A 14,823-nucleotide genomic window follows, 5' to 3' on the forward strand; every position below is an offset into this window, starting at 1 on the left:
CAGATTCGGAACCTGAGCCAAAATCAAGAATCAGATACTTGGGGAACCTGGGTGGCTCAGTTGGTTTAGCATCCAGCTTTGGTGCAGGTCATGATCTCACAGTTTGTGGGTTCGATCCCTGTGTCAGGCTCTGTGCTGACAGCTCAGAGCCTGGAGCCTGCTTGAGATTTTATGTTTCCCTCTTTCTCTGCCCCGTCCCCACTCACACTCTGTCTCTCAAAAATAAATTGTTAGTTAAAAATAAAAGAGTCAGATACTTAACCAACTGAGCCACTCAGGTGCCCCATGAATCAATTAGTTTAACCATATTTTGTTTAAAACAGAATCGAGAGAAGTAATTAGCTTTTGAGAGTTGGGCTTTTCTAAGTTAATCAAGGAAGACTTGTGATTAGTATCTCCACTGTTTTTTAAAAAATTGCAAATACTTAAATATCCTCATTTATAATTTTTTTGTAGGTCGGAGGTGTTTAAAATGTGTCCCTTGTCTTTCCTTCTCTCTTTTTATTTCTTCCCCTTCCTTCCTCTTCCTGTCGCTGCTCTCCTCTACCCTTCTCTCTTCTTTTCTTTTCTTCTTTAGTTTACGGGTTTAGGTTCTCCTGATTTTTGTTGTGGTTCCTTTCCTTTTTATCCTATTGGCTACCCTATCTTTTCTTTTTGCTCCTCGTAGCTTGGTAATGTTCTGGTGTAGAATGCTTTGGAGTATTTGAATTGCTAGTATAAGGTTGATTTCTGACATGCGTGCTGGCATTTGAGTTTCTCAGGGGATCCTAGCTACCTGCTGGGAAATTGGGTTCTGTTTAGTATTTCTAGACACAAATGAGGCCGTGGATACTGTGAAAAGGATGGGTTGTACAAATTTACCTTAAATACCCAGTAATCCTTGACATTTGCCAATTAGAGTATTTTTTTAATGTTTTTTATTTTTGAAAGAGAGATTGAGCGGGAGAGGGGCAGAAAGAGAGGGAGACACAGAACCCAAAGCAGGCTCCTCACTATCAGCACAGAGCCTGATGTGGGGCTCAAACCCCTGAACCGTGAGATTATGAACTGAGCTGGTCAGATGCTTAACTGACTGAGCCACCTAGGTGCCCCAATTACAGTATTTTTAAGGAGTAGTAAACCTTTGTGGGGTTGGAGGGGAGACTCTAGATTGGTTCCATTTTTTTTTTTTTCAAACATATAGTAGAACTCAACTATATGGAACAAGGCAGTAAGTGTACAAGAAAGGCCTCTGAGTAGCCAAAGACCTTTTCTTGGTAGGAGAGTGTTTAAGCTGTTATTCTAAACCTATTTCCTCTTTTATATTCAAGTCTCTAATAAGCTTATTGATCTCTTTTCTGAATCCATAGCAGATTAAATAGAAAGTAGTAACCTACTGGATAAGAGAAGGCACAAAAACTAGGAACAGATACAATTCAAAGTAGAGGCCAGGGTCATTTTTAAAAGGAGAAAACTGGGGCCCCTGGGTGGCTCAGTCAGTTAGGCATTCAACTTCAGCTTAGATCATGATCTCACAGTTCGTGAGCTCGAGCCCCACATCAGGCTCTGTGCTGACAGCTCAGAACCTGGAGCCTGCTTTGGATTCTGTGTCTTCATCTCTCTCTGCCCCTCCCTCCCCCAAATAAATAATTTAAAAAAATAATTTAAAAAAATAAAAGGAGAAAACCACCCTACATATATTAATAGGCTCTGAGGGAATCAGCAGACACTAGTTAGTATAATAGTCATGGTCAGGGGCACCTGGGTGACTCAGTCAGTTGAGTGTGTGACTTCAGCTCAGGTCATGATCGAGTTCAAGCTCAGGTTCATGGGTTCGAGCCCCGCATCAGGCTCAATGCTGACAGCTCAGAATCTAGAATCTCCTTCCAATTCTGTGTGTCCTCTCTCTGCCCCTCCCCTGCTTATGATCTCTCTCTCTCTGTGTGTCTCAAAAATAAATAAATTAAAAAAATAGTTATGGTCAAGATAATGATGGCCGATTATGCAAGAGAAAGGTTTGTTAGCATAAAATGGTAGAAGTGCCCTTTAAAGGTTTGTATCCCAATTTGTTAAAGGAAAAAAAGAAAAAGTTTCAAGGCTATGTTTACAGCTTAGCTTTTCTGAACAACTCCTTCCACAAGAGTTGCAAATCAAGTTTTGTGATTTTATTAACACTGCTATTTCGATATGTGGATTTTTAGATGTAGAAGGAACTTAGAGATTTTTCTAGATGAATACTTTCTTTTATTGATTGGAATACTGAGGTCCAGGGGCACCTGGGTGACTTAGTCGGTTAAGTGTCGACTTTGACTAAGGTCATGATCTCACAGTTTGTGAGTTTGAGTCCTTTGTTGGACTCTGTGCTGACAGCTCGGATCCTGGAGCCTGCCTCGGATTCTGTGTATCCTCTCTCTCCGCCCTTCCCTACTCATGCCCTCTCTCAAAAATAAACAAACATTAAAAAAGAAATTAACAACAACAACAAACAGGAAAAGTGAGGTCCAGTGAGATTAAGTGACATATTCAATGCATATAACTATGTTAGGGCTAGGATTCAGGTAATTCCTTTCTCACTCTGTAAAACAGAAGACCTTTCTTTGAAATAATCTAAAGTTACTCTGTTCATTATAGTAGCCGCTGGACATACTTGGTTATTTAAATTAAAAAATAAAATGAAAAATTCAGTTCTTCATTTTTACTGGTTACATTTTAGTTTTTTTAATTTCATTTTTTAAAGTTTATTTACTGCTTTTTGAGAAAGAGAGAGTGAGTAGGGGAGAGGCAGAGAGAGAGAGGGAGAGAGACAATCCCAAGCAGGCTCTCCACTGTCAGTACAGAGCCTGCTGCAGGGCTCAAACTCACAAACTACAAGATCGTGACCTGAGCTGAAATCAAGAGTCAAACACTAAACCGACTGAGCCACTCATGTGCCCTTATTTCATTTATTTTTTAAGATTTTTAAAAGTAATCTCTACAGCCAATGTGGGGCTCAAACTCACAACTGCAAGATCAGGAGTTGCACGCTCTGGGGAGCTTGGGTGGCTCATTCGGCTCTTGATCTTGGTTCAGGTCATGATCTCACAGTTTGTGGGTTCGGGCCCCGCATTGGGCTCCATGCTGACAGTGTGGAGCCTGCTTGGGATTCTCTTTTCCCCTTTCTCTGTCCCTATCTTGCTTGCGTGTGTGTGTGCGTGTGCGCGCGCGCACACGCGCGCGCACGCGCACACACACACACACACACACACACACACACATGTGCTCGCTCCCTCGCTCTCAGTGGATGAATACACTTAAAAAAAGTTGCAAGCTCTGCTGACTGAGCCCCAGGCATCCCTGTGCTGGTCACATTTTAAATACTCAGTAGCCACATGTGGACAGCATAGATATAAAACATTTACATTGTTGCAGAAAGTTCTTTTGAACAGTGCTGGTGCAAAACAACTTATTTTCATAAAGAAATTAGACTTCGTTGGGTTCTTAGAAAACACCCATGTGAGTTTGGTGGAGGTTGTCAAATGTAGAATGACCGGTTTTTGTGCTCTTGTTGGAATATATTCCTACCAAACAGTAAAAAATACATGTCATGGCTTCTTATTCTCAAACTGAATATTTGATTTTCAAGGATGAAGATGATGATGATGACTATGTTGAAGAAGGGGAAGAAGAGGAAGAAGATGGTGAGTTACATTAGCCATTAAAGAAATTCTAACATTCAAGTTATAGCTATTCTTCATATACTTTAAAGAATGAGTCTATAATTTAAATATAACTGATCTCGTTGATTTTGGTAACATAGAGCACCTTGAGAGGTGTGACACCTTTTTATTTCTTTTAAAGTTGATTTAAGTAATCTCTACACTCAACATGGGTCTCAAACTCATGACCTTGGGACCAAGAGTCTTATGTTCCTCGTACTGAGCCAGCCAGGCACCCCTAAAACCTTTTTAAAAGAGTAATTATCTTCGGGCATTCAGTAATTTCATTAAAAATAAAAAAGCAGTCTCTAACATTTATTTTTTTAAAAGAAAAATTTTTAATGTTGATTTGGGGAGCATGTACATGCATAGGGGAGGGGCAGAGGGAGAGGGAAACACAGAAACTGAAGCAGGCTCCAGGCTCTGAGCTGTCAGCACAGAGCCCAACGCGGGGCTCGAACCCACAAACTGTGAGATCATGACCTGAGCTGAAGTCAACACTTAACCAACTGAGCCCCCCAGGCGCCGCTCTAACATTTATTTTTAAAGATGAGATAATGGAAGCTTGAACCTTAGTTTATTTTAAGTCTTTCATTTCGAAGAGAGTGAAGCCTTATCTCTAAGATAAGAGCAGCGGCATTCTCAAATAATGCTCTCTGGTACTAGGTCTTTCAAAATTAATTTAAAAATTCACTAATAATTATTTTAATGACAAGCCCTGGTTTCTTGATCTGCACTTCATAATTTGGCCACCAGGGTGCACAGCGAGCTGACATTCTTCACGGATTCCTATTTTAGTCTTTTCAGTACACTGAAATTGAAAGATTTTCAGAGAGGAAACTTAAGCCTGTAGTTTTTTTTTTATGCCATTAAGTTTTCACTAAGATAGATTCAAAACTCTGTTAAGTGTTTGTGTTAATTATTCATTTGTTAAAATTGAGTACTTTACAATTTCTCCTTCACTCTTCTTCAGAAGAAGAAGGTCTTCGAGGGGAAAAAAGGAAACGAGATGCTGAAGATGATGGAGATGAAGAAGACGACTAGATCATTCTAAGACCAGATTCCCTAAAGCTCCTGGCTGTGCAATAGAGTGATCACGTCTTCTTTGTTTCTTCATGTACCATAGTGAACCCTACAGAAAATAACCTGTAACTTTTTATAGGAAAAGTGTGGTTTTACTATTTTTGCCTTATCATTCCAAATAAGATTTACTAGTCTGTTAATGATCATACTGTATGTAGAGAAAAAATTTTCATTGGCCCCATTGTGAAATTCCCTAGCAGTTTATTTAGAATCTTCATTTTTCTCATTCAGGCTTACTGTATTAGTTATTTTTAGCCCATAATTAAAACATGATCACTTTTACACAGGTATAGTTTGGTGCATTTCATTTATAAGGTTTTAAAGTTATTTATAGTCAACTGAAATCATGGTCGGGTGGAATATGAAATGAAGTCTCTTGAATGAGAAGTTGGTTATTTTTTTAGAGGTGACCCAGAGACCTTTAGTTTGAAGGCAATGACTTTTTTTTTTTTTGGCTAAGGGTATTTGAATGCTTTTTTGTCACTTGAGCAGCTTGAAAGTCGGAGCAGAATAGTAAAGGTTCTACTCAGTGGTATAGTTCATGGCTTTTGCGGAGGCTTCGGAAACATTTTAAAGTCAGGTGACTAAAGATTTTATTTTTGAAGGAAAATCGCTTGTACTAAGTTCAAAGTCACAGGTGAGCCCTTTCTTTTTTCAAGCTGAAGATCACAACATGCCAACGGGTTGGTTATTTTGATTTGTTTTTAAATGTGCATTGTTTCTTTTCCTCCCATCAATTCCTTATGATCATTTTCATTTTTTCACTCCTCACCCTCTATCTCAAAAAAAAAAACAGTTGGGAGACTTCTGCGATACCCAGGAAAACCTTTAGTCTTTTATACATCAAGCACCTTTTCAGACTTCTCTCCCTTTTAAACAAGCTAAGTGAAAGAAATTGAGTATTTTATGAGATATGAACATTATTACCAGTACAGTTTTATGCAACAGATCCTGCTTACTAAGTAAATCATTTTTGACTGACAAGATGTATAGTCCTTATTATTAGGATGAAGAAAAAAAAAGCAGAGGCTTTCAGAAGCAGCAGTAATATTCCTCAAAAGTCAGAACAATTGCCTGTTGATAATGTGTGAGGCGTTCAAGTCAAATTTTCAAGTTAGCTGCCCACGCGATTTAGGTACCACGCTGCAAAGTATTTCTAACTTTTCTGAGTAGAACCTTTAATTATTCTTCCTATAGTTTTAAGGAATTACCAGATAGAGCTTTTAATTGGAATATACTGGGCAGTTAGAAAAATATTTGAAACTAAATCAATATTAAAAATTAAGATTTGGTTTCAAGTGGATGTCTATTAAAAATTGAAAAATCTTTTGGGACAAACCATGAGTTTCTACATATGGCTACTAAATGTAATAACAATAGACAAGTATATTCCCGTTTTTATGGAGGCTCCATGGTCAAGGCAATTGCTTTTGAAATCTCGGCTATCTCAATGTTTTTCTGCTTTGTTTTGGATATGTGGAAGTTTTTTTAAAGTTACCATCAGCAAAGTAATTGAAGTTACTGGGACACATTTAAATTACTGAGTAATGAACCGCTTGTATAGTTTTAAATGTATGACTTGGGGTTTTAGAGTAAAAATTATGAAGATATTTATGGGTAAACTAAAAAAGGTGCACAAGTGACTGAAATAAAACACTTGGAGTAAGTTTCATGGGAGGTAGGGAGGAGTTTGATCGGAATCTCCAAAAGGCTAACATGGTCCTCCGTTTTAACATTTGAAATGCCCTGTTGTAGTCTCTAAGAATTTTCATCACATAGTATATGCCAGACTATAAAATACTTATTTTTAAAATGAAATATATATTGACTTTCTTACCAATCATCTTACTGTGCAATCAAAATTAGAGTTCTTTGGTTTGAAAACAACATTTAGAGCCTCCAAATGACTTTTTAAGACTTATTTAGCTTTGTGGGTGGTATTTTCATGCAAATAAGTAAGGGTGGGTTTTATATTTTGTAGAAGTTTTTGGTCCTATTTTAATGTTCTTTGTATGCCGGTATGTATATAGTGTGTTAAATTCCTCAAAACTGTCCTTAAAAAACTTTGAAGTTAATACTTTTGTGTAACTGTGTTTTGAATAAAGCCATGACAGTGTTAAAAACAAACAAAAAAATGCAGCACTCCTGACTATTCTTTTGTTTCTGACTGTTCCCTGTTTTTTTTCTTCTGTGACTACTGTAACTTAAAGGTTTTTGAAATTGAGTTGCTTCAAATAAATGGAAGATTTGTTGTTAATAGTTTCAGTGTATGACCTTCAGTTTTGAACGCCACCACTGGGGGCTTTGGAAGTCTTTTTAAAAACAAAACAGCTGGAAAGTTCTGAAACACTTGGATGTCATATGACACATTACAATGTAATAGTTTAACTCATCAGCTGGTTTATTTATTAACTTTTGTCCAAGAAGCAGAAAAAATTCTGATTTTTTTAAATGTTTTTTAAATTTATTTTTGAGAGACAGAGACAGCACAAGCAGGGGAGGGTCAGAGAGAGAGGGAGACACAGAATCGGAAGACAGGCTCCAGGCTCTGAGCTGCCAGCACAGAGCCCGATGCAGGGCTCAAACCCCTGAATGGTGGGATCATGACCTGAGCCGAAGTTGGATGCCCAACCGACTGAGCCACCCAGGCACCCCTGGATTTCTTTAACTTTCCTTTTGGAGTTGCAAATTGAGTCAGTACTTTTTGTATTTTGATTTGAAGTCATAACTTTGTTTCTGACAGTTGATGTAACTTATCCATAGTTACCTAAAGTGATTATAAACCTATTATATACCATTTTTTAATATGAATTCAGTCTTCATTTATACTGTATAGTGTTTATTTTCAGAATCCTTAAGATAATATGATACAAACATAATTCTCTTGTGTTTACCTTGAGTAAATCAAACCTGAACCAGTATTTTTTTCCACTCTCTTTTGGTTACCCAGTGATAAGTGATTTTTAGCGTGTTTCATTTGTAGACAGCTCTGGAATGTCTTATAAAGTCAGGGTACAAGCATGTTAAGTAATGTTTTTGTGATTACTTACAGTAATTAAAAGGCATTTTAATTATGGAACTCTGCTCTCTGAGAGATACAAAATATGGGAGTGTATTCCCTCAACTACAGAAGTTGTTTATTGAAGTTAGTATGTGTTTTTGTGTGTGTGTGTGTGTTTTGCATCTTTAAAAAATTTGGCAGTGTCTGGGTAGCTCAGTGAGTTAAATGTCCAACTCGTGATTTTGGCTCAGGTCATGATCTCCTGGTTTGTGGGATCAAGCCCTGCATGGGGCTCTGTGCTGACAGTGTGGAGCCTGCTTGGGATTCTCTCTCTCCCTCTCTCTCTCTGCCCCTCCTCTGTTTGTGCTCTCGAGCATGCATGCTCTCCCTCAAAATAAACTTAAAAGCAAATAAAAGATTCAAAACCATTTAGCAATTGGTTAAAGAAAATGGTAGGACTACGCTAAACGTTTTTGATGAAGGCATTAGGTAATGAAACAATCTGAGACACTGTTGATTTAAAACACCAGTATTGTTTATTCCTTCTATATTTTTAAGAGGCTTTGGGACAAGTGACATTCTCCCAGTTGCTGAAAATTTCGCTTCTGTTCCTAGTACTAGCAATGATACGCTGCAGCTGTTGCTTAATAATAGTATTCCACTACTGCTTTCCTTTTTCATGTACTCATGAGCCTAAGATTTGAAAACCCGGCTTGGGTAATTTGGCTCGAGGCAGCTCCTTGGGTTACTCTGTTGATCAGCCCTACCTTGAAGGAGAGCAGGTCATACCACAAAATGGAAATTTACAAAATGGGTTGATCTCCAGAAAAATCTTTATAAAAAGACTTTATAGTGGCACTTGGGTGGTTAAGCTTCCGACTTCAGCTCAGGTCATGGTCTCGCGGTTTGTGGGTTTGAGCCCCACATCAGGTTCTGTGCTGACAGTTCAGAGCCTAGAGCCTGTTTTAGATTTTGTGTCTCCCTCCTTCTCTGCCCCTTCCCCACTCATGCTGTCTCTCTCTCTCAAAAAAACTATATATATATAAAAGACTTTACATACTGGTAAGATAGTTTCATTTCATACAGACACAGTCACTTTTTTGGGTGGTAAGACTGAAGTAGGGTGAGGCCATAATAGCAATTCTAAGAATCAGAAGCACCTATTATTTCTTCACATTTATGAATATTTACAAATAAATTTTTGTTAAGGCATCATTTGGACCTCGTTACTCATAAAATGCACACATCCACATTACTGGTCAGTACTAACACAGGCCATTAAATAGGCACACACCACTGGAGGAAAAAAAGCCCATTCTAGCTGTTAAGAAGGAACGTTGACACTAAAGTCCCTATTTTGTCATCCTCCTATTAAGCATTCAGCCGACACCATCTTGCAGATGAAGGCCATGATCTATCTGTGCCTCCACTTCAGTGAATGATAAACTCACTCCCTAGCCCCAGAATTAGCTCACTGAAGCTCCTGGATTTCTCTCCTTGCTGGCATTTTCTCCAAGTTTTCTGTTGGCACAGAGAAGCCAGCAACAGTGTGCTCACAGGAGCTCACTGTCACTTATCTAGACAGCTGTGACTGAGGAAGATTGGGGTTGGCAGAAGAATCTTTAAGTGAAAGGGAAGGAACCGCAGCTTGAAACAACTATACTACTTAACAACCAAAGTCAGCAGCACCAGAGGAAACCAGCATCTGCAAGGGAAGCAGCAATTAACAATCACTCTGCGGCTATGGCAGAGAAGTCCCTGCAAGTCCAGCACTTTTAGCTATGCACACCCCTCCTTCCTTTTATAAGAGTATTATGAGTTAAGAATAAAGTCATTTCTGCTCTGCTGAGGATCTGTTCTTTGTAGGAAATGAGTGAAATTTTCTGACTAGGATCCCAGGTGAGGGGTCTTACTTTTACCAAGCTATCTATAATAGGATATGTGGAGGCGATGTCCTTTTTTTTATCATTTTGACATATCTGACATTTTATCTTTTTGCACTGATTTCCCACTGCCAAGTTCCTGGAATAGAGCTGAAGCAGTCAGTACTCCCTTCTCACTTCAAGGACTTCAGCCTTAAGACTGAGTTTCTGCCTGTCACACTCCTCTGGCGCGAATGATTACCTATCACGCCGTGTAGGTAATCTTACTCCAGCATCATTACTTTAGATTAATAGAAGGCTTGAATAAACAGAGCGATTTTACTGAAATGATTACACTTAAATAGTGATCTTCTGGGGGTATGTTTTTGAGGTATTCTCCATCATAGTCCTATGGGAGACTTATCTTCTTGAATGTTTACCTTAATTTCCCCACTCCTCAACCCCTGAAATATAGATAAGTCAGTTTTTTTTCCCCCAGAGTACTATTTTTACAACAAGACGCCCTCCAGCGCATCTAGAGTCTCCAGTAGAAACCGTATTTGAGCGTCTTGGGGAGACAGCACCAGGCCTTGAAATTAGAGAAAGGAAACCCCAATTATGGAGAAAAAGACATAAAAGGGGCCAATCACTCCAGACCATGCCCCTAAATTGATTCGCGGGACGCCCAACAAAAAGTTCCACAAAACCAGACCCTCAGGTCCAAAAACACAAACCAGAAGCCAAGAGATTAAAAAGAGTTCCGGCCACCGGTCGAAATGGGGCTACCCGACTGGCTCTGCAAGGGCGCTCTCCGAAACGCCTTGGATTGGGCCAGAAATGCCGCAGTCTCGGTCACGTGCTCGCGTGGCCCCGCCCCTCCCCGCCGAAATAAACTAGGGCCGAAGCGCCTCTGTAACTGTCTGTCAGCGAGTTGCGCACGCGTGGTGCGAGCTGCGCAGGCGCGTTGCCAGCAGCGAAGTCGCTCTGGGAGGTCCCGGCGCCAACGGTCGGCAGAAAAGCATCTTTGGTCCTTCTGCCGCTTCCTTCCGGCCGCCGGGTCCGCTCCGCTAACGCCGATGGAAGCCTGCCGGACAGGTCCTTAGGACCTGACTTTCATTCATTCTTTTACGCTTTCCAACCCTCACTTAACGATTTACAGAGTTTTGTGTTCAAAATTTGAGTTATTCTTCGGCGCACATTCATGAATATCGTCCAAGTTGGTGCTTTATGTACGTTTTCATGATTTCTAAGGTGGCCATGCACCTGGACTGAGGACACTTTGCTTCTACCTCTTGTCTGTGCATGTTCAGGTGACCTTTGTTCGCGAACTTTGCTTCTTGCCTCTAGGAGCTAGCCTGCTATTCTGTGGTGTTCCTAGCTTCATTTTCCGTGCCCAAACTGCTCGATCTGGGTCTTAATAGTTCAGTCAAATTGGTACATAAGGACCAAATTTCCTAGTTGTGGAAAATATTAGAGCAATCAACTACTTACAGGCTAAGCACTGGAAAATGATACTTAGACCACAAGTAAAATGACAAAAGTATAAGACAGATTGAGGCGTTTTTTTCCCCCCTTGCTCCTAAAAGAATGGTCCCACTGGAGTTTTATAAAGTTCAACAGGCTGAGCATTTGTTTTTTTCTTTTAGGTAGGGCAGCTAAATTTTAGTTTGTTAGAAGTGTCTCCAAACGATTGAAGAAAAGCTGTCATCAAATTATACTTTTTATTGGAATTAGTCACCTTTCATTTCAGATACTATTTGTGTGTACACAATTTTTAAAAAATGTTTTTATTTTTGAGAGCGCGTGTGCACAAGTATGGGAAGGACAGAGAGAGACACACGAAATCCCAAACAGGCTTGAAACTCTGCATTGTACGCACAGAGCCCCATGCAGGCCTCCCATCTACAAACTGGGAGATGATGACCTGAGCCAAAGTTGGACACTCAACCAACTGAGCCACCCAGGTGCCGCTGTGTGTACAATTTTTATAAAAATATTAAAGGATCCTGGGGTGCTTGGCTGACTCACTTGGTAGAGCATGGGACTCTTGATTTCTGGGTTGTGAGTTTGAGCTCCACTTGGCGTGTAGAGATTGCTTAAAAATAAAATCTTAAAAAAATTAAAGAATGGGTTTATGTTTATAGAATTAGGAGGTGTAAATTTTTTTTAAGAAAAGGGTGCGTTTATGTTTCTATAGAATTAGCAACTAAGTTTTTTTGTAAGATTATTTTTACTTATTTTTTTAAAGTTTATTGTGAGAGAGACAGTGCGGGCAGGGGACAGGCAAGAGAGAGGGAACAGAAGATCTGAAGCAGGCTCTGCAGTGACAGCAAAGAGCTCAAAGCAGGTGTGGAACTCATGAACTGAGATCATGATCTGAGCCAAGAGCCACCCAGGCACCACATAAGATTTTATTTTTAAGTAATCTCTACATCCCATGTGGGGCTCAAACTCACAACCCAGAACTCCAGCCATGTGCTAACAACTGAGCCAGCCATGTACCCCTATAAATCTAGTAAGTCTAATGACAATAATGTCTCAGGCTTTTTCTTTTTTCTCCCTTCCTCCTTTCTTTCCTTCTTTCTTTTTTTTAAGATTTCATTTTTTTGAAGTAGTTTTTACACTCAACATGGGACTCAAACTCACAACCCTGAGATCAAGAGTCACGTGCTCCACCAACTGAGCCAGCCAGTACCCCTTCTCAGCTGTTTCAGTGGCTTTTATAAACCAATCACAAAATTGGGTTAAATGAAGACCTGCTACTTCATTTAAAATAAGAGCTGAGAACTTACCTGGATTTTAAGAAGCCAAGATTTTCTGAACATCTCTCAGAAAAGGATTTTTCCTTTCAACAGTCAACAGCGTACATACTTATGAGTAAGTCCCCCTCCCCCCCGCCTCTCCTTGAGAGATTATGTTTTGAGCATTGTTTTAATGTTGCCACAGTATTCAAAAATAATTATTGGGGCACCTGGGTGACTAAGTTGGCTAAGAGTCCCACTCTCGATTTCAGCTCAGGTTATGGTTCGTGAGTTCAAGCCCTGCTTCAGGATTCTCTCTTTCCCTCTTTCTGCCCCTTTCCTGCTTGTGCTCTCTGTAAGTAAGTAAACATTTAAAAAATCTTCTCTACAAAAATAATTATAAATGGGAAGTGGGCAATGAATTTTTTTTTTTTTTTTACCACCGTTAGAACCCTGAGAAACTACTTGCTGAGAAAGGGGTTATTGCTGCGTCTTGTCTGTAGTAAAAAAGGCCAAAGCGTGACACTGATGTCATGATGAATCTTTTCTTTTTGTGTCATCTATTTTCCCCTTCCACCACTGTTCTGTAGCAGTCATGAGGTTGCTTTTGGAGTTCAGCGATAAATAAGAGGTCATAGAATGCAGGTCATTGCGTAATGATGAAGTATCAATTCCATGGTCTGTCTCTAAGGCTCTGTCCTTCATAGTAAGTTTCACTGTGCGTGCGTGATGGTTGTGAAGCTCTCGCTCCATGTTAGCGATTCATTATGTTTAGTGCACATGCTTGTGATTTACTTTCTTTCAGGTTTTTATGTGGTCAGTGTTCACAGGTCATTTACAATGACCTGGTGAAGGAGAAAACCAATGGAGAGGTTATGTACACATGCTTTTTAAGGTAAGGAGGTCTAGAGCTATGATCAGAGGCATAAAATGTGGAAGATTGTTCATTTAACAAACTGTTCAGACAATTTTACATCCAAGTTAGTTAGCATATAGTGCAACAATGATTTCAGAAGTAGATTCCTAATGCCCCTTACCCATTTAGCCCATCCCCTCCCCCCCCCACAACCTCTCCAGCTACCCTCTGTTTGTTCTCCGTCTTAAAGAGTCTCTTATTTTTTGTCTCCCTCCCTATTTTATATTATTTTTGCTTCCCTTCCCTTATGTTTATCTGTTTTTATCTTTAAGTCCTCATATGAGTGAAGTCATATGATATTTGTCTTTAATTTCGTTTAGCATAGTACCCTCCAGTTCCATCCATGTAGTTGCAAATGGCAAGATTTCATTCTTTATGATTGCCGAGTAATACACCATTGTATGTATATACCACATCTTCTTTATCCACTCATCTGTCGATGGACATTTGGGTTCTTTCCATATTTTGGCTATTGTTGATAGCGCTGCTATAAACATTGGGGTGCATGTGCCCCTTCGAAACAGCACACCTGTAACCCTTAGATAAATACCTAGTAGTGCAATTGCTGGATCATAGGGCAGTTCTATTTTTAATTCTTTGAGGAACCTCCATATTGTTTTCCAGAGGGGCTGCACCAGTTTGCATTGCCACCAGCAGCGCAAAAGAGATCCTCTTTCTCCGCATCCTTGCCAACATTTGTTGTTGCCTGAGTTGTTAATGTTAGCCATCCTGACAGGTGTGAGGTGGTATCTCATTGTGGCTTTAATTTGTATTTCCCTGATGATGAGTGATGTTGAGCAGTTTTTCATGTGTCTGTGAGCCACTTGGGTCTCTTTTTTGGAAAACTGTCTATTCGTATCTTCTGCCCATTTCTTCACTGGATTATTTGTTTTTTTGGGTGTTGAGTTTGATAAGTTCTTTATAGATTTTGGATACTAATTCTTTATCTAATATGTCATTTGCAAGTATCTTCTCCCATCCCGTCAGTTGCCTTTTAGTTTTGCTGATTGTATCTTTTGCCGTGCAGAAGCTTTTTATTTTGATGAGGGCCCAAGAGTTCATGTTTGCTTTTGTTTCCATTGCCTCCAGAGACGTGTTGACTCAGATGCGGCCGAGGTCAAAGAGATTTTTGCCTGCTTTCTCCTCGAGGATTTTGATGGCTTTCTGTCTTACGTTTAGGTCTTTCATCCATTTTGAGTTTATTTTTTGTGTATGGTGTAAGAAAGTGGTCCAGGTTCATTTTTCTGCATGTCGCTGTCCAGTTCTTCCAGCATCATTTGCTGAAGAGACTGTCTTTATTCCATTGGATAGTCTTTTCTGCTTTGTCAAAGATTAGTTGGCCATACGTTTGTGCCATTTACCAAACTTCTTAAGGATTTTATTTATTCATTATTTTTTAGAAGGGGGAGGGACTCATGTGTCATGTGGAGGTCTAGGCCAGCCCCTTCCTAGAAAAAGGTAACTGGAAGGCCAAGTTCTAATTAGAGCACGGACTGAGAACTGAAGGTGCTAGATGGTCTTGGGGGATAATTTGTCAGTCTGGCAA

General features: G+C 39.7%; 1 protein-coding gene across 1 annotated transcript in view; it reads left to right on the forward strand.

Annotated features, from left to right (window-relative positions):
- Positions 1-7,016, forward strand: part of ANP32E (acidic nuclear phosphoprotein 32 family member E) — a 16,287-nt gene extending 9,271 nt beyond the window's left edge. The window contains exons 6-7 of the mRNA XM_029948860.1: positions 3,602-3,656; positions 4,648-7,016. Coding sequence (XP_029804720.1) covers positions 3,602-3,656; positions 4,648-4,718 — 126 coding nt within the window. The 3' untranslated portion in view covers positions 4,719-7,016. The remainder of the gene's footprint in view (positions 1-3,601; positions 3,657-4,647) is intronic.
- The last annotated feature ends 7,807 nt before the right edge of the window (positions 7,017-14,823 follow it).

The sequence above is a fragment of the Suricata suricatta genome, chromosome 8 (genome assembly GCF_006229205.1).
Source record: "Suricata suricatta isolate VVHF042 chromosome 8, meerkat_22Aug2017_6uvM2_HiC, whole genome shotgun sequence".
Classification (NCBI taxonomy): domain Eukaryota; kingdom Metazoa; phylum Chordata; class Mammalia; order Carnivora; family Herpestidae; genus Suricata; species Suricata suricatta.